The sequence below is a fragment of the Pleurodeles waltl genome, chromosome 4_2, assembly GCF_031143425.1.
Source record: "Pleurodeles waltl isolate 20211129_DDA chromosome 4_2, aPleWal1.hap1.20221129, whole genome shotgun sequence".
Classification (NCBI taxonomy): Eukaryota; Metazoa; Chordata; class Amphibia; order Caudata; family Salamandridae; genus Pleurodeles; species Pleurodeles waltl.
The window spans coordinates 115,500,224-115,528,001 of NC_090443.1; the positions used below are offsets into that span (position 1 = coordinate 115,500,224).

At 43.3% G+C, this 27,778-nt stretch overlaps 1 protein-coding gene across 1 annotated transcript in view; it reads left to right on the plus strand.

Moving 5' to 3' along the window:
* Nucleotides 1–27,778, plus strand: part of GALNT6 (polypeptide N-acetylgalactosaminyltransferase 6) — a 175,518-nt gene that overhangs the window by 56,316 nt on the left and 91,424 nt on the right. The window contains exon 2 of the mRNA XM_069230890.1: nt 20,516–21,098. Coding sequence (XP_069086991.1) covers nt 20,617–21,098 — 482 coding nt within the window. The 5' untranslated portion in view covers nt 20,516–20,616. The remainder of the gene's footprint in view (nt 1–20,515; nt 21,099–27,778) is intronic.

A 27,778-nucleotide genomic window follows, 5' to 3' on the forward strand; every position in this document is an offset into this window, starting at 1 on the left:
TCTGGGAGAAAGATTGGTTTTGCCTTCTCTTTGAGATCGGGCCAAGTACTTCTTTTCTTTCATTGTAGAGGCCTAGCAAAAAGTCCTCAAAGTGGAAGATAACCTTACGGCGATCCCGGAGCTAATGGGCGGTGTCCGATTCCACCCTCCCCGTTGTGCAAAGAATGCCCTTTGTTGCTTTCCACCTGAGCCGGAGAAGGGGGGGGGGCGGGGGCTGGATGGGGAGGCTGCACGTTAAGGAAAGAGTCTGAAAATCCGGTGCAGTGGGAGAAAGCAAGATGGTGGAATTGTAGGAAAAGGGTTCTTGGTTTTTATGGAGGTCTGATAGACGTGAATGGACGCAAATGTATGTCAACTTTTTAATACGTAGACGTTGACACAAAGGGGAACCGAGGCGATAACCAGTGACTTGCCCAGATTGCACAATAGCTTGTCAGAAACCTAATTAAAGGATTCCTGGAACCACAGTTTCTGTTTAACTAATGCACTCTATCTCGACCGAAAGCTGAATGTTTGTAAATCAAATACGTTTATTGTTGAATTCATTATTTTCATTATTAAATAAACCACAATCAGTCACGTCTAGTAAAAGGACAGCAAGGTCTTATCACATGCTGGGTGATAAAATAATTTCCCAGTTCTTAGACTATAACTTGCATAAAGTAAACCAATTGTGCTCCATTTTCACTCCCTCCCCAATTTATGCAGATATAATCTTGAAAGTTGACATTATTCGGGATGTGAGATGCTGTTGGGAATATATACCATAGTCTGATATGATTGAGGGCAATAAAGAAACTCTGTCTGTCTGTCTTCCTCTATGGTGTTATCAGGACCTAATTTTTATCAGCACATCTATGTGCTAGTTTTTAAGAACCTCATTCTACAACATACACCAGCTTTGAAGTGTTGTACACTGTAAAACACAGGAAACTGAAGATGGGTAGCTTAACATTTCCTGATCTGTCAGGCAACTCAAGTGCATTTCTGATACAAGAAGAAGTAATCGAGCATTGGCAAAGCCAATAGGTCTCACCCAGACAAGCTATTGGCTTTGCCAATATGTTTTGGCAATGTTGTACATCAGCGTGGCTGCTGTTCATGGCTAAAAGTTAGTGGATTCAGGACAGTGGAGTGCAGTAGAGTAGCATAGAGTCCCATGGCGTAGAGTAGATTGTTTCAGAGTAGAGTGAAGTGGCTTAGAGTGCAGTGGTGATGTAGAGTGCAGTGGCACGGAGTGGAGTATTGCAGAATACGGTGGCATACAGTGTAGTGGCATAGATTGGAGTGGTGCAGATTGGAGTGACCTAGACTGGAGTGGTGTAGAGTGCAGTGGCGAAGGGTGCTGTGGTACATAGTAAAGTGGGGTAGAATGCATTGGCATAGAGTATAGTGGTGTAGAGTAAAGAGGCATAGCGTGAAGTTACTGAGAGTGCAGTAGTGCTCAGATTAGAGTGGTGTACAGTGTAGTTGTGTAGAGTGCATTGGAGTAGAGTGCCGTCGCAGTAGATTGGTGTACAGTAGTGGTCCAGAGTAGAGTTCAGTGGCAGAGAGTGCAGTGTTGTAGAGTAGTGTGGTAGAATGCAGTGGTGTAGAGTGGTGCAGAGTAAAGTGATGTAGAGTGCAATGGTGTAAAGTGTTGTAGAGTATAGTGGCATACATTGCAGTGGCGCAGACGTGGAGTGCATTGGTTTTGAGCAAAATGGTGTAGAGTGCACTGACGTTGAGTGCCGTGGCATAGAATAGAGTGGTGTGCAGGGGACTGGCACAGGGTAGACTGTAGTGGTGTGGTGTGGAGTGGATTAGAGTGGAACAGAGTGGTGTCGGAGTGCAATGGGGTAGATTGTTTCACAGGAGAGTGCAGTGGCATAGAATGAAGTGTTGTAAAGTGCATTGTCGATTATAGTGGCATAGAGTGATGCAGAGTGGAATGGTGCATAGTAAAGAGTCGTGGCACAGAATACAGTGGCACATAATAGTGGCATGGAGTGGCACAGGGTAGATTGCAGTGGTGTGGAGTGGCGCAGAGTGGAATGGCATAACGTGGAACAGAGTGCCGTAGAGTGCAGTGGAGTAGAGTACATTGTTTCATAGGAGTGCAGTGGCATAGAGTGGTGTGATGCACTGTAGTGGCATAGTGTGGTGCAGAGAAAAGTGGAGTTGAATTCAGTGGGGGAAAGTACAGTGGTGTAGAGTGGAGCAGAGCAGAGTGGAGTGGTGCAAGGCAGTGTATAGTGGCACAGAGTGTGGTAGAGTTCAGTGGCACAGTAGAGTGCAGTGGCGCAGTGTCGTAGGGTTCAGTGGCGTGTAGTACAATGGCATAAAGTGGTGCAGAGTAGAGTGCATTGGCGTAGGGTGCAGTGCAGAGTAGATTGCAGTATCATGAAGTGGAGTTAAGTTGATGCATAGTGCAGTGGCATAGAGTAGATTGTTTTGGCGTATAGTGGGGTGGCGCAGAGTGGCGTAACAAAGAACGCGCCAGCACATAGTAGAGTAGTGTGGCATAGAGTGCATTTGCATAGAGTAGAGTAGAGTGGTGTAGGATAGAGAGGCATAGAGTGGAGGTGTGCAGAATAAACTGTAGAGGTGTGGATTGGGGAAAAGTGAAGTATGCATGGTGTGCTAGTGTACTGCAATTACAGACAACACATCTTCAATTGAAATGACCATCACATTTGCACAGACATACAGTATCACTGATATATGTATACAGTTCACAAATCATAATGTGTGGAAATGTCTTTTCCTAGTGTATTGATTTGTTTTGATCGTACTAAAATATGTTTCCACCACACTTCAGAATTACCAAAAAGTACTTTATTTGTGCTTTCCTTATTCTGAAATATCTGCACTGTTCAGACATTTAAACTTTGTTTTGTGCTGGAAAAAAAATAACATTGTACGGCCTTCCTCAAGCACCCCTCACCCCCACCCCAATAGCCAGCATGATTGTCGCATTAATCCTCTCACTTTGAAGTCAGAAGTAGAAATGTGAACACCAGGCTCCCTGGAAGACATAGCCTGACATTTGATCTGTCTTTGACTGCACAGCAAATGTGATAAGATAACCACAAGAATAAACAAGCATTTACAATGCAACGGGTCTCGCGTTTGCTCATGTTAGAGCTGTTCGCGTTGTAAACTCCTAACCCGACTTTTCACCTATCGGGCAAAAGAGCATTTATGTACATAACCCGAAAAAGTGAAATTAACTATGTAAAGCGCTGACTTCTGCCAAGCGAGATCACGCTCGTAAATAAGAGAAAAAGAAGTCCACGAGCCTGTTGGAAAACAGCAAGCCTCGCATGTTTTCTGTACTTGGTCGCTGCGCTCAAGGAGGGCTAGCTACCAGAATAGGCATGACGTATGCGTGCCTTCAACTAATGAAAGCAAGCAGATTTTATTAGGCAAGGCCACGAACCAATAAAAAACACTGACGTGAAGTTGACAGGGCTCCAAGCCCTTTTCTAAATACTAAAGCGTCTCGCTGCGATACGCATGCGCGAGCGCATGCAACGCAGGCTCGACCCTAAAAACAAAGCCTGTTTACGGAAATCGAGCACTGGTGGAAGAATACAGTAAATACGATTTGGGCAACGGAAGGGACAAACCCAAGCTGGACAGCCTCAAACGAATATAGTCAGCAAATAGAAAGCAAGCAAATGTGCGTTAATAAACCACAAAGCTAATGGTAACCAAAGGGCAGAATGCCTTTTCGAGGAAGCTTTTTGAATGTCCCACAGTGTTGTTAGCAAACCAGACCGCTGTGCTGTCTGTAGGCTTGGATCTAAGAGTAGAGATATAAGTGCTCAAAGCATTAAAAAGTGGGTGGGTTAGTAACACATCATTAAATCAAGACAAGGTGAAAAATGCAAAGCATGCAAAAGGAAAGATTTATCCATGAAAAACCTACATTTAAGAAGCGGGTGGAACATGTTGGCACCATTAAGGTGGAGTCTTAAGTTTTGGACCTAGGAAAAGAGCTGAGAAAAAAAGTAGATTTAGTAATTAGAGCCAGATGTAGTCACTACCCACCATTTCTGTGCACGCCCTCCAGTCATTCTTAAAACTACATATCCTGCACAACTGTAAGGAGTGTTTTTAGGGGGATGAAGCAGAAACACAGGTTTTGTGATAATTTTAAGAAGTTAGTAAGGCATTTATTAACAATGCTTTTGTTCCCCATGTAACTACATGGCACTGGCATTTTGTTGTTTTGGACATGGACACGTTGGTCATCATATAATACAGTACAACCATTAGGTCTTTTGCAAGTTGCAATTAAATAAATAAAGCAAAGATCACTTTTAGACTGTGCCTGTAAAAGTCTTAACACACACAATATATTGACATACATTTTATCTATGGAAGATTGATTACAAAGTAAAAGATAAATGCAAAAAAGATGGAATTTATTGGAAATCGAGCAGATTTCCTAAATGCTTGTAACACGTGTAAATCGAGCAGGCTTTAACCATGTTAAAAACTTACTGTTCTGTTAATTTATAAATAGCAGCTCCCAATATATACAGTCATTCTATGGCTAGGTCGCAGAATTTTTACATCAGGAGGAAGCATCTTAAAAAAAATGTTATTCAAATCTCACGCATGGATCTAGAGTTTGTTTTGACCAGAATATTCTTGGAATACTAAATCTGTTCTATTGTCATAGCATAGAGTATATGGCCTCATTCCCTGATGAGGCACTGAAATGCTTCCAGTTGAAGAGGTAAGAGGCTGCTCCATTTGTTGTGCTTTGTTAGATTGTGTGGGTACAGTGTCTTGTGTTAGCCCTGAGGCCTTCCCTTATCTTACCTTTATTTATTTCGGGATATCCGAGTGGACATATAGCCTATACCACTGATGGATGAACCATGCAATACATCTGTTTGCATTCTGCAGGTCACAGGCTCGATTTGAGGTTGGTACGGCCCAGATAAAGGTTGACCTGGAGTATTGGAACTTGAGGTAAGGTGACCAAGTCTAATGAAGCCCACCATTGACAATCTGTGTCCTAAAGTTTCCAAGCAGTGGAAATGAGTTGGACTTTTTCCTTGTCACAAATCGGACTACTGCTCACCCTGCCGTCCCACAGACTGGAGACGTAGAGAGTGAGCTAGACCTGGGTGAATGGGCACTCCCACCCTGTGGATGTGCAGAAACACGGAGTGAGGTGGAAAAGACCGAACTGTTTGGAGATGGGCCCGGAGTGGGATGCTGGGTAGAATGGCAGCACAGCAGCGAAAGGTAAAGGTAGAGTGGGAGATCGTGCAGACTGTGAGACAGAGGGCGGCAGTGGAAATGGCGATTGAGAGATAGATCGATAGTAATTAATAATGCGTGCAGTGGAGTAAGGCCAAAAGACTGGGCCACCCTGCAGAATATGATGGGGGGGGCAGAGCCTCCATATCTCACGGATATTCATTGAACTTGGCAGAATCGGGGCCACTGCAGGGCCGGAGTCCCCCTGCGTGGCAGGGGCCTGTGTTACACTCGCGAGGGGGCGTGGCTGGAAAACATAGAAAGGGTGGGGGGATCTGTGGTGATAGGGAGAACAAGAGTGGTGGGATTGGAAAGCTTACACTGTGTCTCTTGAATGCAATTGGTACTTGATAAAAGTTGGTTGGGGTGACCCTCTGTGTCAAATAAAGCTACTACTGCTTCAGACTTGTGCTGCAGAGTTTTGGGCATTTGAGAACTACTACTACTGTGCCTAACACCTAGTAGGAAACCCAGTATCACCTTGCACTATGGTACCTTGGGAATCAAGCATGAGGGTGAGTCCAGCGTGAGAGCTTTGCCTCTCTAATGCTAATGAACTTATGTTATGAAGTAAATACTTTGGTTGCATTGCATATTACCATAGGCTTTGATGTTCAATGCCATTAAAGAAATATTCCAAATGGGAACAGTGTGTGTAGCTGGTTGTAGTGAGGCCGTAGAGGGTCCTGATGTGCTTGTTTCAAAGGAGTTATGTGCCAATGCTCTAGAAGCATGTTACGTGTCAATATTAATTTTTTGTCATCTACACAACATGTTTTGACCATCCTGTGCGTTGCAAATTGCTTGCTCATTTTCGCACTTAAAAAAACAAGGTTTTTTTTTTTCCTATGAACTGCTACCCAGCATTGTCAATTCTTTCTTTCCTATTGCTAGTATATATTTACCAACTGAGAAAGCTGTAACCCAGGAACACATGAAGGCCCCGGGCCTTGGAAAAAAGTGCCATGATACAGAGTTGAGGCTGAATTGAAATCCTTCCTCTCGCCAAATCCCAAGTGCCTTTGGAAACAAAGCACTTGGCTTTGGTAGTCTGCGGTGGTTATGAATCAAAGAGACTTCCAAGAGTCTGCAGTACTGGGCACCATGCCAGCCTAGTCTCTGCGCCACATATCTGGTATGTGTGAAGTAAGGCAGATGCATGGTCCTGTGTCGCAGAGGATGGAGGCGTGGACTGCAGAGATTCAAATTAGCTTTGGATCCTGGAGATGAATCATTGGCTGCATTCTGTGGTTTCAGTAAGAAAACCCCACAATGGCCGTCCTGCTCCCCAGGAAGTGACACACGTGGGGTGGGTTCACAACCATGTATTCACCTACTGTACTCTGTAGTGCTTAGGCCCAAGGGGAGATATACTGCTCTTCCCATGCTCACACAAAGGTATGTTTCAGGTACAGTGTAAGATTGGGTGATGACCAAAGTGAACAAGTGGATCACCTTGTCCAAACACAAATGTTGCAAAAAAGGCTCCAGTTACTAAAGTGCTGATTTCGGGTGCTGTAATATGGTGAGATACACTAACTGGGGATGGTCCTTTTCCTTCAGGAACACAAGATGTTAGTCTGGCGTTACCCTCATAGTTATAACACTGGGAGTTTGTAGTGTGGACCTTTAGAAAACAAATGAATGGTGTCACTGGGGTCTCAGAGGCTCTGCTGGGCCTAAACCCCCACCGCTCTGATGGAGTCCACGGTTACAAACTTCTTGTGCTGCAGATCTCTAATCCTGTGAGATCCTGGCAGGTGACCTGCCAAATCCATCTTGCGCTGCTAAATTTTCACAGTGATAAAAATGGTTATACTTATAATTAAAGTTGATTGAAAGTGCCAAATGTACGAAATTAGTTTATTTTTACCACATTAAGGCATTTACGAGGACGATCCACACACTTCCCTTCATGTATGCTCTAGAGCCCTGACATCACCTTGTTCGGACTTCAGGAGTTTCACTACTGAGCTGAAAGTGTTGGTAAATGTGGCTTCGGCAAAGATCTTATTCTGAGCCACAAAGACTGCACTCTTTGGTGTTTAGATGGCGAGGTGATGCATAGAATGGCAAGCATGAACTCCTGCAACCTAAGTTACCGGTTCCACCTGTAAAGTTGCGAAACATCTTTTGTTTCCAGAATCAGCCTTCGATAAGTCGTGGTCATGCCATGTTACAAAACAGTAGAACTGCGCTAAAGGTGTGTTACTGGTTTTCTGGGTGGTTTTGGACCTATTTATAAAGCTGCCCATGCGGAGTCAGAAATCGTGATATGTAGTCTGTGAGCCTGGGACAGTTTTGTTGGTAACTAACGTTTGTGTGAGCTCCTGATGAAGTCATTTCAAATCCTCTGGGCGTTTTCAATTCACAAGAATCTAGCATCGATTTCAACAATAAGGCCAAAATGCTGAGGCTCACTGCTCTTTAGAGAACGCACTTTACAGCTCTCGTCGCTTACTACTTCCCTTCGCATTAATGCAGAGGCCTGTATGGTCCAGCCACACAGTTTGGAGCATTTTTCAATCTGAACTGGAACAGTGAGGGTGGATAATTTATCTCTAGAAACCTAGTTTTGGCAGGCCGCTCTTCGAGTTTCAAAGTTATAATTTCTGAGTAAACACGCTGTGAATATTATGAAAAGGGCAACTCTGTCAGAACCTTCTGCCATCCTTCGGATTTTCGCCCAGATTTTAAGAACAAGAGCTTTGTTTCTCTGTGTGTTGAATGATTGCTTGGTCTGTCACAAACCAACCTATGACTTCTTTTTATGCTTTGGGTCGTGAGCTTCTGTTGAGAATAGGGTGTCAGCTGTGCGGGTGTTATGGCCAATGTATAACACTGGGGCCGCCATTGTGTCCTTGTTAATGTCCTCTCGTCATTTTTAGATTGAACATAGCAGCGCCCAAGCGCCGCTCTTCTCAACATGTTGTAATCTATTCTGTGGGCTTTAACTACACCCATCTCAAGCCCATCACTTTCATTGGTTCTTGGGCCAGTCTTTCAAAAAATCCCTTGATGTTGGTAAATGCTTTACGTTTGTCCTGCCTTGAGGCTGGTTTGTTACCGCCTTGGAGGTTAATTCTGTTACATGGATTATTGCACAATGGGCCATGTAATTTAGCATAGCGCACTATTTTTCTCTTTTGCCTCACTGTTTTGCACTCCGTGGCCATATGTTTCCTCCTGTTCCTTGTTTTCGGGCATCTTGCTATTTCTTTGCGATGTCTGTGGGGTATTTTTTTAATTTTATTTTGTTTTGCGATTTTACGTAGCGCGAATTCGACACAAAGGTATTGGAGCACTTTATTTATTTATTTTACGGTTTTATATAGCGCGAGCTCGATACAAAGGTATTGCAGCGCTTTAAATGAGCACTGTTTAAGTTACACATGAACACATTAATTTTTGGTAGCAAGGGTAGATAGTGGTTTGCCCAGAGTCACAGGATGTTGAGCCAATGCCGAGACTCAAACCATATTCCCAAACTCCAAAGTTGACAGCTCTGGCTCTTACGCCATATCCTGTCCCCTAGGGTTCTTTGTCTAATGCATGTTGCAGCAGTCTGGGAAGAACTTTTTTTTTGACATAGTGCTTTGTAATACAGGTTCAGCCATTTCATAACGCTGCAAAGCAGGTGCCATTCTTAATAAAATCGCTATAATTCATTTGTATCAACCTTGCAGAGATGAATAGGTGAAAAAGCTAGGTCATGATTGTAACCTGTGACATTCTCATTCTGTCAGGACCTTTGTAGTGGGTGCATTAATCAACTGACTCGAGTAGAGCTGAACACCAGGCGATAGTAGGGGCTCTTGATAACCTCCAGAGGGTCACCAACCTAGCACATTCAAGTTAGTTCTAGGCAAGTAGAGGGCGAAAGGTGTTGTCTCCAAAATGGTAGAAAGAGTCGTGACTCCAGACCAAAGCACTTCATGGCCTCAGGCTTGATAACAAAAAACATCTAGCCTTTGGATGTAAATTGGGCCTCTTCAAATAGAGTTCAGTTAGTAGAGACAGTCAGTTTTCTGACCCTGTAGCACAAAGAAGCTAACACAAGGGTGCCACAGTGAGAGGAGCTGTGGCACTTGGCATACATCCACTATGCTCCAAACCAAAACACATGCGTAAAAGACTTTGTCATTTACAATGCCAATAGCTCTAACTATCACAAAGGCAAGAACTTTTGCATTGCAAATGCTTGTTATCACAGGGTGGTCAGAGATGACGCATAGAAAGATATGTGTACCTTCCTGGGTTGCGAGTATACAAGGAAGTGACTAAGTGTTTTGAAGCACTTTTGTTCTTTAGCATTACACAGGTGTTGTGGATTACAGTGTCAGTTTTTCCATGTATGGTGTTGCAGTTGTGTAGAAATGTTATAATTCAGCTAAATGACTTTACAACTACAGCTTCATAAGGAGGGGCGTAGCTTGGTCAGCAAGATTGGGGAGAGGGTGAAAGGGTGAGCTTCATATCTCCCAACAATTATACTGGCATATAATGTTAAAATGTATTATAAGACATGCAGGGCACATGAGAGATTCTTAATGGGCAGTAGAAAGGGAGAGGAATGCGGTTTGGTAGGAGTGCTAAGTGAGAGAAATGCACCATTTTGGAAAATAACCAATCTTTTGAGAACTTTCAAAACAGATGAGTGCGTGTGTGTGTGCGTGTGTGTGTGTGTGTTTTTTGTCAGTGTGTGCATTCAAAAGTCCAGGGTGAAATCAGAGAGACACCTCACCGTACCTGACTGAAGGGGGGTGTTAACACCCCAAATACACCTCTGAACCTACGCCCCTACTCAAATGCTACACGGGATGAAAAACAAGGTAGGGACACGCATTTACTCATGATGGGAATTGGAGCAGCAAACTCCTTGGTTTGTGTGCCTGGCCACAAACTCGCAGTTGCACCAACCCTGCTGCATAGGCCTACCCTGCGACTCACTAATCACGTTCCAGACACTCCCCTAGTCCTAGCACTTGAAAATAATATTAAAAAATGAGTTGATCAAAGAGCTGCTCTGTTTTTAGTGCAGTGTTTTGATTTTTGTTTATTCATTATTTTATTTTTATTTTTTAAAGGTGCATAGGAAAAAAAAAAAAAGATTTCAGTGGTTTGTAGCGCTATCGGGAGTGTGAAATTCTAAGACCTGAAAAGTACTGAAGAGCATTATTATAGATGATTTTTAAAAAACTGTTACTTCTCAAAACTCAGTACTATTTTAAAGCGTAATAAATGTACCTTACGAATGGTGTGATGTGTTGGTGTTGTCTCAGTTGGTGAATAATCCCACTGTGGAATGGTCTTGCTAATAAAAGCAAGGTTTGAGATGGGTCATTAGCCTGCTCCTTCATGCAGGTCAGTCACAGGTTTCTGTAACTGTGGTGTGCTTACTGCATGTTTATGTTCGTTACGATCTGTACCTCGCAGTACATCTGAGTCTATCTCAAGAACTTGGCTTTTATGGTGGTGACAAGCTACAGTTCAACCCGTACATTTCAGGCTTTCTTTTTACATGTGGCATAGATTACTTATACAGAATTTTGCATTTCAAAGGATGAGAACAGCGTTAGGGTTTTGTGTCAGTCAATCGGGGAACAAGGTGGAATCTGTGATTTTTTTTTTTTTTTTTTTTTTTTTTTTTCTTCTTTTCTTTCAGAAAGTTTGGCCCTTATCTCTGCAACTTTTTTTCGGTGCTGGTCTGTTGTGATGGGGGCACTGCAGAACGCTGTGGTTTTATAACATGCCCCTAATGGTTTAGAAAGTTCCCTTTTTATGCTTGTGGCCTGATGACTTGGGATGCAATTAGCTTTATTTGTCTCTTGGACCCCTCTATGCTAAAACACCTGTCAATTGGTTCTTGGGTTAGTCTTTATCGTTGTTCCAATTTCGGCCCCATTATTTTGGTGTTAAAAGATATTGATGGACTTCTCCACCTATTAGAACTTTATATTGACCTGGAACCAGAGAAGTTGAAATTCCAGAAGTTTCAAGATGGAGAGATACTTGAAGAACCTCAGTATTGGAGCCAAATAAATGGGTTATATGTCATCAGTGTGTGATAATCAGTGGGTCAAATGAGTGGGCTTCTGTTTAGGCTGGTTTCAATTTTCTTCTGTCTCTGGCGACTTTGATCACACAGGGCTTCATGGGAGTGTGAACCATGGGCAATGCAGGTGAAGATAAGTTCCAGAGTATAAGCCAAATGTGTTGGGGAGAAGATTGTTGGAATAAACTAAATAACTCTTGTTTTTGAACAACTAACAACTTTAGGGGGCTGTTTTGTGTGTCTGAGATACCTATTCAGAGACTAAAATTACCCAAGCATAGGATCCTCTTTGATATGTCATTAGTGGACAAAGCCAAATTGCTGGACATTTCATTGAGGAAGAGAAGTAAAATACTGTTTGCTATAAATATATATATATATATATATATATATATATATATATATATATATATATATATATATATATATATATATGTGTGTGTAGGGGTTAATGAAGACTTTCGATATCTTGAAATCACACCATCTTCTGCTCAAATTGTAGTTTGTGTCCTGAACCCCAGAATACATTGGAGCATCTTGATAAATAAACAAAAGGTCACTGCAAAATGGTCTCTTCCTGGGAGCAGAGGATCTAGGAGTGTGAGAGCATCACAAGAGAACAAGATCTCTCACTCATCAGTTAACACATTGGTTCTCCACAATTAGATTATGTACTCCTAATGGATGCTTAGTTTGATAGGATGCGTTTATAAGGTCTGTCTTGAGGGATTTGTATCTAGGGTTGACTGGCTCTCCTCTGGATGTGACCAATATGTCATTGCTAAATCGATGTTTTGTATAAAAGCTGGTCTTGTGTTCCTGTCTGTTGTACTTGAGGATGAGCTATCAGTCTGAATTGTGTTTTCTTTTAATATATAGCAGCATGGATCTTCGTCAACTTCAACTCTGAACACTTATTGACTTTCTCTTTTTACATGAACAGTCCTGACTCAATAACATGTTGGGTAGCAACTAGAATTGTTATGTTTGAAAATATTCTTTCCGACTTTGTTTAGTGGAATATGTATACCTCTTGGAAAACAAATAGTATTCTTAGGTCTTGCCTGAGACCGCTCATATGCTATCACTTGTGAGAAATTTTGTTAACTAAAACCTAATAAAAAAGGCTTCTAGTATGCCCATTACATTCTGTTTGTTGGCTTCATCCAACTCTCATTTCTCTTCTTGATTCACCAACAGGAGCTTGTTTCACTTTGCTGGTCTCACTAAGGACGGCTTTGGGAGAATTTTAGTTTCACCTTCTTTAGAACTCTCTCACACGTGTTTTTTTTTTTACTAGACTGTAGTGGAGCTGTGGGAGGGTAAAATACTTAAAAAACAATTATTGGTAGCAGCACACCCATGTCAAGCAGGCCTGTCTATATACACATATGTGCAGGTACTAAATGCAGCACATGATGCCAGATTCTGAAAATTGCATAAGTGAATCAGAAGGTTACTAAATGTTATTACACTCTTATTTTCAAAGCTCTGCTGTGTGTTTATTCTCCAAGCAGGTGTTTTATATCTCATACAATGTGTAGTGGTGCAGACGGTGCTGTGCTCATAGCTTCAGTAATGTGAAATACAAAAAATGATACATATAAACAGTAAGGATATCACAAAAGTTATATAGCTCCACAGTTCAGTATGTATTCTGATTACTGTCTTAGGTTTCTTGGATATTTGGCAATCCCTGTTACAGTATTGACATTTAAACCCACAAGCAAGTTTACATGGGTCTTCTGAAGGGATGGCATGAGTCATTTTTCTCATATCTCATGCCACTAGTTTTTAATCATACATATGGTCCCAAATTAATAAAGGTGATAACCTGGGTACCATAAGGTATTTTTATCTGTCTGTATCCCCATCACCATTAGGTATAATTTATCTAAGTAAACTCTCCCACTCAATACAACAGGGGAGGTCGAGTCTGCCCGGGTGGCAATGTCCTACCTGGGTGATGCGAGGTTGCCAGTGATGAAGCATGACACTACTAGTGTGTGAGGCTTCCTCTTCCAAATAAAGGATTTTTCCCACGTGACAAGAACTGACCTTCTCCACCCAATTTAAGGTTACTTAACACATTCCTGTGGTGAGAGCCAAATTATTGCTCTCCTGCAAGCCACCACCCTGTCGTGATTTGATGTCTTCTGAGGACATAAACAATCTGTCTGGCACCACAACCCATTAGGTAGATCGTTCAGGGCGGCTATTTACTTAATGGATCTGACACACATGTCCAGTTTTACTATTAACTAGAACCTTGTATACCTCCAGGCTGTGTACATTCTTCACGTACTGGGGTGTGTCTAGTCAAGATACCTCTATAATTGGCTTCTTAATTACAGCTAAAGACAGAGGACATGAATGTATCAACACTAGTGAAGTGTAGTCATTACTGCTTCTACATGACAATAAAAAACACTATTATTCATGACTAAAGGTGATTGGGCATGAATGAAGTTGGAAACAACTCATTGGCAATATACCCAAAATAGTGGTAAGGCCACCAGAGGTCAGGCTATCAGCAGGTCCAGATCCATTCGCCCTATGTCACTCATGAATCTATAGAGTATGTATCCTTTTATTACAGTAATATTTATCGACAGAATACTAATGTCCTGAATGTTCCACTGTAGACAGCATGCTCCAGTAATAATTACCAAGTGTCTGAAAACATTATTTTACTAGTTTTAAAATACACTCCACAAGCACAATGCTTGTTATATTGTTTCCATGATATACCCTGCTTCCATTATTGGGCATAAGGTTTGGTCCTGTGTATTTTTCTATATTGGATTCATATCACACACTTGAATCAAGATTCTATCACCGCAACGCACGGAAAGAGTCTATTTAGGTGCGTTTTTGCAAAGAAAATCAAGGAATTTAAAGTTTTTCTTTAAGTGCTTGTTTTGAGAGATATTAACCTGCATTCGGAATTAAGTAATCTTGTACGGCAAATCAGAGTTATATGTTCATTCACCATTTATTGTATGGATTTATGTTCAGTCTGATTTGAGGGTGCAACATTACTTTTAATTCTGAGTGAATGTGATTTTTCTTTCAAAACACACACTTGAACAAAGGCATTATCTATTGATTTTCTTTGTAAACTCGCAACTAAGTAAACTCTTGACATTTTAGTGAAAGAAAATCACTCTTCTATCACTGCAGTGCAGCCTGTAATGTGCAGCAGGGATTGGACAGGTGTACATTCACTTTCACACGCACACACACATACATCCAACACATGCCCATACACAACATGCATGCTCAGACACACACATTCATACTTCCACATACATATGCACCCAACGTAAAAAAATAAAAAAAAATTGTTGCTGTAGCAGTGATCTCGGGTGGCGGGAGGGAAATCTCTGTTGTTTCCCGGAGGAAGGAAGATCCCGTCATCTCTTTCGTTGGCTTAGGTTGTTGAAGGAGGACCTTCCTTACCTCGTCTCAGAGCGGGATAGGATCAGCGATAGCTGCTGGCCCCACTCCACTTTGTGCTGAGCGTCACTGATAGAGGCCCAGCCCTGGACACTTCAGGGCTTAAAACTGAAGCACTCCGGTCCACGTTTCAGTGATTTTTTTCCCCCTTTCCTCCCAGTCATGAGGTTCACAGAAGATTTTGCTTATTAAGGAGGTCATGCCCACCAGGTTGTCAAACATTAAACCCAACAAATTCCGGCTAGGACAGCCAGGCACCTGCACATGTAGAGGCCTGGAGGCATGATCTAACCATGAAGAATGTCGGGGTGACTTTTGCTACACATGAAAGACACTCTTTTGCTCGGAAAAAGATGGCAGGGTGAGACCCTCCACCATCCAGTTGTGGCTGTTGCAACATAAAGAGATTACTTAGGTGGGTGCTTAAAAAGAAAATCAAGGGAGGTAAAACATTTGTTTAAGTGCATGGTTTGTAAGTAAACCATGCATACACAGAATTAAAAGTATTGTTGCACCTACAGATTGGAGTACAAATAAACACAGTATTTTTTTTTTTTTTGTCCTCGTACCCCTCCAGGTTCCTAAATCAGCCCCATAGTTGCTCTTTGCACCATCTCAAGAATGAAGCTGATCATGCCGGGGAGCCCCCATTTCCTCTCATTTAGACATCCTGCGGTAGGCAAGGTGATCATGCCGACTAATCTAACGAGGGAGTGGGGAGGAAAAATGATCATCGGACATTGATCTACGGACACCTGGTCTTAATCCCTTTCTGTTCTATTATCGCCCTTTTTGACCTCTTTCCCAATCAATCAAAGGGGCCCACATTTCCTCTTTCCTCTTATTTAAACCTTCCACCTCCAGATCCATTCTTGCAACATAGAAGAGAGCCTGAAGCCAATCCATAAGAAGATGGGGGGGAATTCGACATCCATTTTCAACATATTTCCCTCCTGGCCACCAAAACGGAATAGAAAATCAAATTGTTATGACCTTTATGTCCTTTCCCACCATCACCTCCTCGCGAGTCTTGCTCCTGTAAATGCCCGAAAATAATCAAAGGAAGAGTTGACCGAATTTCTCATCCCGACATACTTGACAGGGAATTACACAGTTCTTTCCAAAAGAGAGCCACCCCTGGGCAATCATAAAACATATGTACATCAGTGGCGTCCTGTTATTCACATTTAGGACAGTTTACTACCTTGCTTTTGCTCTATGTATAGTAAACCCATGGTTCTACCGCTCGACCCCCACCTTCAAACCTTAAGTCTAATGTCACCGCTGCATGATCTGATAAATGGGCGGGCAGGTAAGTGATATTGTCTACCAAGCCCTCCAACGTCATGTCAATAAGAAAATAATCTATACGAGAGGCATTCTTATACTATTTATTATAAAAGGAGAAACCCCTTAGTTCTCCCTTAACCCCGACTCTTTCATCATTCCTCTCAAGAAACGTTGAGATTTTGGAGTCCCTAGCGATCTGCACTTCTCAGACCTGTCTAGCTTATTATCTAACACAACATTGAAATCCTCCGCCATTATAACAGGATCAGGAAAATCAGCTAGCTGTGAAAAAAACTTTTCCAAGGAGCCTGTATCATCACAGTTCAGGCCATAAAACCCAACCAATATGAGTCTTCTGTTATAAATTTGTACTTTAACTATAATCCATCTGCCCACCGAGTCAGACTGCACCTCCAATATGCCTGCCTTTATCCCATGCTTGATTAGAATAGCCACTCCCCTGGTATTGAAATTATGCTCAGTGCAGGCATAGGAATGAAGCCATTTTTGCTTTTTGAACACCTCACTCCCCTCTTCTCTAGTTAAGTGAGTCTCCTGCAAAATTAAAATTTGAGCTGGAGAATCTTTTAAATATTGTGAGATCTTCTCTCTTCTTCCCTTTGTTCTTAGACCATTAACATTCCAGGAAAGTATCTGAAAGGAGCTTCCCCTGGGGTCCCGGCATTTACTAAGTTCACTAACCATTACCAACTAGGTGCCACATTAATTGAGGTGAAAGAGGAACCTTTTTTATTTTTTTCAACTCATGCTCCCCACCCAGTGTCCCTTCCCCATCCCCAACCCACCACCTCCTCCCCCCATCCCACCCTTGAAGAACCCCCTTTGAATAATGGACCGATATAGGCCCACAATTAGAGCGCATGTGGCTCTCGGGCGAGGGCCAAACTTATTACTTTCAAGTTCTGCTGTCTCCTGACTTGATAACTGCCAGCAACTCATCCGCTGCCTTCCCATCCCTTACATTATAAATCTTATTATTGAACATGACTCTAAGGGTAGCGGGAAACTTAAGTTGTGCAGAAGCCCCTAACTTTTTTAATTCCTTGAGCCGCGCCCCAACTCCCATTGCCTGTTAATAGTGATCCTAGGTAGGTCTGATGTGATCTCAAACGAAAAGTCCTACGCTTTAATAGTTTTCAACTTGAGTGCCTTCTACAAATATTTTTCCTTCAAACCATAGGTTAAGAAATTGATCAGGAATTTTCGAGGCTTACTATTATTTGGGCTTTTCCTGAAAGGATCTCTATGTACTCTTTGACTGTCCTGTGTGATTTCTTCTTCACTCTCCTCTAACGAGAGCACGGACTTCCTAAGCGGTGCTAAAAATGCTTACAGATTATCTCCTTCCACTCTTTCCGGAACGTGCAGCACTCTCAAGTTGTTTCTCCTTGAGCTATTCTCTGTTCCAATTTACTCTGGAAAACCTGTTCAGAATCCTTCAATATCTGAATATCTGCTTTATGTGCTCCTAATTCGTCTTTTATAGCTCCTGCTGTATCTTCCAGAGCCTGAGTTCTTAATGACAGGAGATCAAGCTTCCTTTCCAAAGCCTCATAGGCCTCTCTTATTTCCCCATAATTTTTTTCAGAAATTGAGAAGCCTTTCCAAATGTCCTTAGAGAGGGAAAGAAACATTGTTTCTACTGAAGGATCACCACCAGAATCCCTTCGAGGGGCCTCCGAATGACCAACCAGATCTTGGAAAAAAATCACTGTCTTCTGAGGCCCTTTGTTCTAAACTGCCGGCAGGAAGAACCACATCACTAACTACCTGTAAGGGAGGGGCACCTTCGTCCACCTGGGATGGCTCTTCACCAACCCTTAAAGGAATCGACGTTGCTTGGAGGGGGCCCTTTAACCCAGGGTCCCTTATATCACCTTGCTCCTCCATATCTGCAATGCCTTGAGTGCATCTTTCCTGTTGTATTTCCAGCTTCTTGGATGGAGAAACTACCATCCAAGGTTTAACTTTGAAGTAAGTTCTCACAGAGGGGGTAATTTTGGGAGTATTTTTAGTATTTTTTTTTTTTACTACTCGAACATGGAGTCTGTTTTTTTTTTAGATACATGACCCAGTAAACTAGAAGAAATAGCTTCACCTCTGGGTCTCCGAAAACCTTCACACTCCCTTAAAACTACCGGGTTAATAATATTACCAGCTGTTTCCAAACAGAAAGGGTCAATGACCTTCCTACCTTGAGTTTGAACCCCACTCCACGTGTTCAGTGCCAGGGGCCCCCCTTCTTGACTTATTGAGGGTTTTTTGTGTCTCTCCAGTACTTCACTCCCTCTCCACGCTGACTTGCCCCTCCTTACCGATGCCTTGAGCAGCTCAGAGCCCATCCAGCCTTTGCTTGTGCTGGCTCTGCCTCTACCTGTATCACCAGGGAGGGGGGGCTGTATCACGTGAGCGTCGGAGCTCCAGGGCGGCTCTACTCCAACACAGAGCCCTAAGTGTGTTGGCTCTGCCGTCCGAGCAGCCCCGAGGCTCCCCCGACCTCCAAACCTCCTGTAATCTGCGCCGACACATCGGTGCGAGCAAGAATCACTGCTCCACCCTCGACCGGCAAAGCGTGTCGCCCAGCGCGCAGCAGCGACGCTGCAGCCCCCCATGTTCTCTCTTCGTCCTCAAATAAACGCAGAATGTTGAATGCTAGTATAACTGTTATTTGCTGTTAATTCTGAGTTCACATGATTGACTTTCAAACGATGCTCCTAACTGAAGGCAATCCATCGCTTGATTTTCTTTGGAAACACGCACCTAAATCAAATATTTACATTGTAGTGATAGAAGTGGGATTTATGAGTGAGTTTTGAAAACCAGTCATGCACGCTCACAATTAAACGCACACGTGCCGATAATAGAAATGCCTCATCTCTCTGTACAGCACTGTAACATGAACCATAACTGACCCAAACATCCACCTGACCTGAGGCCTTCCCCGCGGTACATCCACTCGTCAGGAATAACACTGCTCCGAAGAACCGCATTTACAGATTTCAATCAGCAAAAATCAGTGCTAACTGCCACTCGTAAACCTAAAGATGGAGGGAGCTTACTAAATTTTTCTTTTACTCCTTTGAATATGGTGTAGTGTACGGAGACTGTATGAATACACGTTTGTTGGTCTTCATGTAGATTCACCGTGGCTCAGTTCCTTGCGCCTGGTACAGTTACAGGGACTCTGTACCTGCTTCTTTAATGCGCATTACCTTATTGCCCAGTAGTGCTTGAACATGTGTCCGCATTGACTTCCCAGAGTGCCACTGATCGTGTGTCGGAGTACTGGCTGGGTTTAAATGGGATCGTTCTGCGCATGAAACGTCCACTAGGCCCAAGTAAGTTCTGAATGCATTGTATAACTTGTTGAGGGCAGATTTCAGATTTTAGCAATGTGTTCTTCAGTGCTGTCGGGAGTAGCCCATGCAGAGAAGTGCTCAAGAAACGAATGCTAAAACTAAGTTTCAAGGTAGGGATTTCTCGACGGATATTCACCAAATGTCACAGGTAACCATGTACGCGCTCTTAAGGGGTTCTTTAAAATATGATGAACTTTAGCTAAATATGTCAATGTACATTTAAAATGTTTTTTGTCCTTACTACATCATATGGACAGTGCAAGATTACCCTAAATTCAGTGGTGTTCCACCACTGTTGCAGGTATGTGCAGGGCAGGAGCTTCCATATCACTAACAGTGGGCTACACAATGGTGCAAAGTCTTAATACATGGTCTCTTGCCTGGGTGGGGGGCGGAGGAACACTCAAACAGCAAAATATAATTTTACCTGGGACTTCGAAAAACATTCAGGGGGTAAAGAAGGTGCTGGGATGCGTATATACGAATGTAGTACATTCGATTTTCGACACTATAAACATGCCCTTAATTTCAACCCCCCTTAATCTAACACGGTTCTGTCATACAAAGCTGTGTGAAAGGTTGAAGCTTTCTTACCTGGCTTCCTGATGCAGTGGTAGGGGGCAGAAGACCCAAGTGCTGAAACTCGGAATCATTCGGGGATTTGTGTGGTACAACAGTGCTCGGCAGATGGAAAATTCTGACTGAATACGTTATTAAGAACTCTCAAACACCAGAAAGTGCTACCCAGCATGTAAAATTAGTGAAATGTATTTTTTGTGGCTGCAGGTAGACAAGACGTACTTAAGAAAACGTGCGTTTTAGGAATTCTTGAAATCTGAACCTAGACTTTTTTTCATTGTGTTAATGTTCTAGAACTTAGAATCGTAACTCAACCAATCAAGAATAGACACCTCTTCTCTGAAGTCTGTTCCATCACAGTGTTGCTGCACACTTTGCAGATGCCTGTGGTGTGAGTCAACGAGTAGTGTCCCCGTTTATATGTAATACCGTGGAGATTTAATTGGTCCGTGAGATAATGACTAATAATATGATTATTCTCTTTTTTCAGTATTTGGAAGAGTGGCTGGAAGATGACTGACTAGTTCTACACTTGTGTTGGTGTGTAGAAAGATCTTAATCTCATCGAATATTCAGAAAATCTCAGAGGCAATGAGGTTGCTACGGAGACATGGGCACTTGAAACTGGCGGCGCTGGGCATCGTGTTTGTCATCTTCCTGTTCTTCATGCACCGAGACGTGGCGACGGGAGATCAGGAGGACCCTTGGCTGAGGAATATCGTGGAGAGGAAGGATCAAGTGCTGGACATGATGAGGGGGGCTGTGAACAACCTGCGGGACTCCATGCCCAAGCTGCAGATCAATGCCCCAGTGCAGCAAGAAGCCCAGGAGCCCAACATCAACGTGTGCCTTCCCGGCTACTACACGGCAGCCGAACTCAAGCCCTTCATGGAGCGGCCGCCGCAGGACCCAAACAGTCCAGGCGCGGATGGCAAAGCTTTCAAGAAGGATGTGTGGACGGCAGAGGAAACCAAGGAGAAAGACAGGGGCTATGAGAAGCATTGTTTCAACGCGTTTGCCAGTGAACAGATCTCCCTACAAAGGTCCTTGGGACCAGACAGCAGACCACCCGAGTAAGTATTCTCCATTCCCATATTTCATTGCTTCTCTCTGCTGAGGCCATACACACTTGTGAATGATTGGTGCTTCTTAAAGATGTTACTTTCTACTGAGAGGTCCCTACAAGAGGACCATGCATCATGGACTGCTGCCTAATTGCGTTGACTCCGGTTAATCTGCCACTAGGTGTGAAGCCAGCTAACGCTACCATTCTTTTCTCTGCAGTCCTGTTGCAGTGGTTAGGTTTCCTTGTAAAGTCTGTTCTAAAGTGTTTGAACAACATAGTTTTCCATGTGACACGTGGGTCAACAAGCCACACTCTCTTAGTCTACAATTGGTAGGCTGGATGAGTCTTATGGCCATCTGAACATGGAAACCTGAATTCAAGCTTTCAGAGATGGACACGAGTGGAAACGTATAGCTCCAGTATGGGACCTCCACCCATTCTCCTTCCAGCCCATTGTAATGCTTTGATTCCCCCCCTTTAACCATTCCATCATAGTGCCTTTATCCAGTACCCCCCAACGTAACCTGTATGTAACATTAATCACAATTGCAGAAAACTCGGGGTACCCAAAACATAACGTTACTATTGATGATCATCCAAAGATTCACAAAAACACAATGCCAGGGAGTTGTACTCCAGTCACTTTCCGATCCAGTTTGGGTAGATCACTGGAACCAGCATCCCTTGCTTTATATTCAAAATGGATACTAGACTCGCAGCTTAACAAACCTGCCCTTTAGGATCATGTTCAGTATGCACAATCTGTGGGTATAATAAAATACGCCCTTCTGAAAAATGTCAAAACCCCCATCCATGGGTAAATGTACAGATCAATTAGAGGCACAGTCTTCACACCAAAAATAAAATCCATTTATCCACTTACTTCTAAGCTGGCCACCAGTGTGTTATGGCTAAGAGTAGAAATTGTATAATTAGTGAGGCTCAACCTCTGCCCAATGTTGAAGGCCACATCTCTCAGGAGCATAAAGGATGGCTAGTTCTTTACCAAAAATCTTATAACCAGAGATGCTGAAATTTAAATCTGCAAGAACCAGAATACAGTGGGGAAGTGTTGGAGATCTCAAACTACCTTTTGCATATGAACTTAGAACAGATGAAAATAGTACAAGGAAACTCAGGTCTTAGAAAAATGGCCAAATGCAGCATAGAGTGGTTCTTTTTTTCAAGTCTATTGGAGGTCAGCAAAGATCTTGAACTAGCACAAGAGTGATCCTAGAGTACCAATAAAAGCTTATTTAGATTAATTTATAGTACTGCAGTGGACAAGGTAATGGTTGAAACATGAACGAACAGGAACAAAATTCGGTTCCAAATCCTGAGGTTTGTGTTGAATATGCACTATTGTGCTTTCATTCTTGTAGGCAAGTTAGAATCTTCACTATTTAATAACAGAATGTTCATAGGTAATTTTATTTTCTCTGTGTAGTAACAGAATGTTTGTAGATTATTTATACCAGGATCTGTAGAATGTTGAGACAGAGAAAGGAGCGGGTTTATAATTGTGTACACCGCTGGTCTTGTGGACTTTTTAGTAATACAGTAAACCATCAACTTTACACCTTGACTCTTGGATTCTCTGGAGGCCACTCTGACAACAGCTTGGATAGAATTTTTTTTAAAGAGCAATATTGCGCTTACTGACACTAGATCTTTTAACTATTTGTATATCTAAAAGAAATTTCTAATTTCATAGATTTTCTGAAGAGTGTAAAAAACAAATCACTTTATAATGACTTATAATTTGTTCAACAGGTAAAGTTGGTTCACCCTTGTCCTGTTACAAAGTGTCCAATTACCTTTTGTAGACGTGATGCCTTAGAATTGTTTACTTACCCAGCTAGATACACAGTCAAAACATCTTTCGGCTTTGCACATCTCCTACCTACTTCAACACATTTAGAGTTTTTATATCTGAACGAGGGTTCATGCCCTAATGATGATCTCCTGAGCACTCGGGGTTGAATTCTGGTTTAGCCCTGTTCCATTTCAAAATTAAATTCCAGAACTAACTCATTATTGCTGTTGACCTATTGTATATTTTCATTTACTTAATTTTTACGGTTGTGGTGTTTTTTTCCTACCAGTTCAGTCATTCGACATTCAGCAGAACAGAGGAAATAAACATCGGGGCTCCTTGCCAGAAACATGTTACTAACTTGCCATTTTGTTTATTAGTTGGTGTATACCGAGCTGGAAAATGTCGATTTTGCTTTCCCTTGTGTTCATGAACAGCTTCTGATGGTATGAGAGTCTAGGATCTACAAGAACCATCAATTTAGTGAAGGGCTTGTCCCTAGTCTCTTCTTCACATACATCTTATTAAATCAAGAATGCAGAATCCAAAATGCAGACCATTCAGTCATGTTTTCACCTCGAAGTATGTCATCTCGCTCCATGACCAATCTGGACTAAGAAGATCTTTACCTAAAGCCCAGACATAATATCTTCTAGTTATAATGTGTAGAACCACTCTTCACGGAGGACCCATGACATGCAGTGCAAGTCCCACGCTTAAAAAACCCAAACTCTTTCATGTATCCTTCCCTTTCTCTTTCACTCACTGTTTCCCTAGTTCTACTCATTCTTCAGGTTCCTCTCCTTAGACTTCGTACTTGAGTAGGTGTAATCACAGCAGGAGACTTTGAAAGCCGGCTCCATACCCGTTCTAATTACCAGGTGACCCTAGAGTTCGTAAGTAATCTGCATGCAAGAGATATGGTTTCATCCACTCGGTGGGTCGGGGTAGGGGGCTCCCTGAATCCTCATGAACATTAATTATCTGACATGGTATAATTTTAGAGATTTCACACAAGAAGGATGATGTGAAATTCGCACAATTATGAGAATTATGCCAGCATAAAAAACATTTTGTCCAGGCCTACTGATATCCACTCTGAGAAGCAATGTGTAAAGCATTTTCACATAACATACATAATAAGTGAAAACACTACAAAAGGACACCACACCAGCTTTAGAAAAATAGCCAATATTTATCTGTGTAAAACAAGACCAAAACGATAAAAATCAAACGTACTGTAATAAAGATATAAATTTTGCAAGATTTACTCAAAAATACAGTTCCTTGAAGTTGATATCTCCACCTGGGGCTATCATGGCGTCGTGATCAACAAAACCAACAGTTCATGCCGGATGTGGGCAAGCCACGGTGTCGGGAAGACTCGCAAACAGTACCTTGGATTTGCAGGGCGCTGTGATCCTTGCAGTGAGCTCTGGAAAGTGGCATCACTGGCATCATGGTGTTGGTTCCAGAGTCATTGCGGGGGTCATCGGGCCCTTGAACTCATGTGCGTTGCAGATCGAACTACGGGTTGATGAATTCAGAAGCACTGTTGTGGATGGCATCAGGGATGTGGTGCGAAGCGGAACGATGCAACGTGCGGTGCACACAGGTCACGGTGCAGGCAGTGGCTCGGTGACAGCATCCAGTGGCGTTGATGAGACCAGGCCTGCGGTGTGAAGCGGTTCGCCGTGCAATGTCACGGTGCAGGCAGTGTCATCATCGTTGCTGAAGTGCTGTCGTCGGTAGACGCAAGCCTGAGGTGCGGGATGGGACGATGCTTTGTGACCCTCACGAGCGGTGTCCCCAGGCCATGGTGCAGGAAGGGATGCCTGGTGACGACACTGGAGTCGATGGTTCTGGCATCCATGGACCGGGGCTGCGGGACGGGACCGAGCTTTGTGTACCTCATGAGTGGTGTCCACGGTGCAGGCAGCGGTGCTGGCGTCAGGAGCGTCGTCGTCGGAGATGCCCAGGCTGCGGTGTGAGCAGGTGATGCCGGAGTGCAGGGCCCACAGGCCGCGGTGCGAGCAGCGGCTCGGTTAGGTCGTCCGATGATGGCGTCGGTGAGACCAGGGTCGCGGTGTGAAGCGGGGCTGTGCGGCTCCGTGCCCAATCTGTAGGTCACGGTGCAGGCCAGCGGCTTAGTTGGTGTCCGCACTGTTTTTTCTCCTCTTGAACAGCACAAAACACACAGTTCCCAGTGCTGAAGGTCAGGGAAACTGAAGTCTTTTGTGTCCCTGAGACTTCCAACAGGAGGGAAGCTCTACTCTAATCCCTTGGAGAACTTTCTCAAGCAGGACACAGAGCAAAGTTCACCCTTTGCACGCTTTTCAGGCAGAAGCAGCAACTGCTGGCCAGTCCAACAGAGCAATCCAGCAAAGAGACAATACTCCTCCTCCAGCTCGTCTTCTGGGCAGAGGTTCCTCTTGATTCCAGAAAGATTCTAAAAGTCTGGAATTTAGGGTCTTCTTCTTATACCCCTTTCTGCCTTTGAAGTTGGCAAACTTCAAAGCAAAGTCTCAAATGTTTGTGAGATCCTTCCTTGGCCAGGCCCTAGACACACACCAGGGTGTTGGAGACTGCATTGTGTGAGGGCAGATACAGTCCTTTCAGGTGTGAACGACCACTCCTCTCCCGCCCCCCCCCCCACCCCCCAGCTTAGAAGGCTCATCAGGATATGCAGGCTACACCCCGCCCCCTTTGTGTCACTGTCTAGAGCAGAGGTCTTCAAACTGTGGGGCGGGCCAAAAGAAGCATTATTCAGATAACAGGCCATTGTTTTAAACAAAAGCATGTTATTGCATTTAAAAAAAGGTAACAGCACCTGACTACAATGTTTAAATAGGTCTGGACGTATTTAAACATTGCCATCTTTATAATAATTGTGAAATTCTGAAGAGGGGCCCATAGATTTTTGTTTTTCAACTGGGGGGGCACGGCATTAAGAAGTTTGGAGACCACTGGTTTAGAGAGGTGCAAAACAGCCCAAATGTCAAACTGACCCAGACAGACAATCCACAAACGTGCAGAGTGACAGAATGGTTTAAGCAGGAAAATGCCTACTTTCTAAAAGTGGTATTTTCAAATAGACAATTTAAAAAACAACTTCACTAAAAGATGTATTTTTAAATTGTGAGTTCAGAGACCCAAAACTCCATGTTTTTATCTGCTCTCAAAGGGAATCTGCGATTTAAGGATATTTAAAGGCAGTCCCCATGTTAACCTATGTGAGAGATAGGCACTGCACAGTGAAAACCGAATTTGGCAGTATTTCACTGTTAGGACATATAAAACACACTAGTATATGTCCTACCATAAAACATACACTGCATCCTGCCCCTGGGGCTACCTAGGGCCTACATTAGAGGTGCCTGACATGTAATAGAAGGGAAGGTTTAGGCCTGGCAAGTGGGTACACTTGCCAAGTGGAATTGGCAGTTTAACACTGCACACACAGCAGTGGAGGTCTGAGCCATGTTTACAGGGCTACTAATGTGGGTGGCACAACCAGTGCTGCAGGCCCACTAGTAGCATTTGATTTACAGGCCCTGGGCACCTCTAGTGCACTTTACTAGAGACTTACCAGTAAATCAAATTTGCCAATCATGGAAATCCAATCAACAGTACAATTTACACAGAGCATATGCATTTTAGCACTGTTTTAGCAGTGATAAAGTGCCCAAAATCCTAAAGCCAACAAAAAATGGTCAGAAAAAATTAGGAGGAAGGAGGCAAAAAGACTGTGGATGACCCTGCAAAAAGGGCCTGGTGCAACAAGATGCATTATTGGTTTTTTACTACTGTTACATTCGCAAACCATCCATCAGTTACCTACACTTTAAAGAGGGTGGTATCTATTTTGCATAGGGGAAGCTTCCCCTTTGAGAATCATGTGATCGACCATGTCTGAAGCAAGCAGTCTTATTGTGACTTTGCAAAAGTATGATAAGTGTGTGCCACTTCTGATGCACCTAACCCCCTCTGCTCCCAGTTCCTCCTGCATCCACCGTAGTACTGACAAATGGGCCATTGACATGGATGTCCCTAGTATTTGCAAGCCCCTGGGCCAGTATTGTTTGCTTGGCCGTTTTATGTAGGTCCTCTGACCCAGCCCATGGTCCCGCCACCCTGCTGGCCTCGGTCTCTATACCATCACCTCCATGGTATAGTTGTCCTCCCATTGCATTGCTCTCTCCTTGTTCTTTCAGTAGTCCATTGTTCATTCTTCTATTTCACTTCCATCCACCCTTTGTTCAATTATTCTTTGTCCTTTCATCCTCCCATTCTTGCTACTGTCATGCCCTGGTGCTCCATTCTCTTGCATTATTGCATGCATCTTTTTTCCTCCTTTCCTGGGTTCATTCTTTATCCCCCCCTTCAATTAATATCTTAATCTTTAGCCTATTTACCTTTTCCCCCCTCTACCTCCTGTCCCTGTCAACCCCCAGCTCAGCCATACTTGGTTCGTTCATCCTCCCATTCTTGTCAGTGCTCACATGACCCCTTTCTTTTCCCTTCCAGTGGTCACTCCATTTTCAATTCTTCTCATTCTTCTGCTACCCCTTTCCAATGAGACCAGCCTATGAACAAGCGCAGTTGAATCGATGGGCAAAAAGAGGTGCGCAAGCCTGCAATGCCTCTGGTAAACAAGGCCAGGGCCTCTGTAACAGTGGTCCTCGATGTACAGGGCCTGTAATGCTCCCAATAGCAGAGGGCCTCCATACTACCCGCATGCACACACTGAGGCACCCCAGCGTAGGAGAGTCGCCCATGACCCCATCAATCCCCCCCTTTATGGCCTGCGGAAGGTTGGTGAATTCAGACTTGGCTTCACATCTGTCCCAGTGTGCATGATTTCAGCTCCA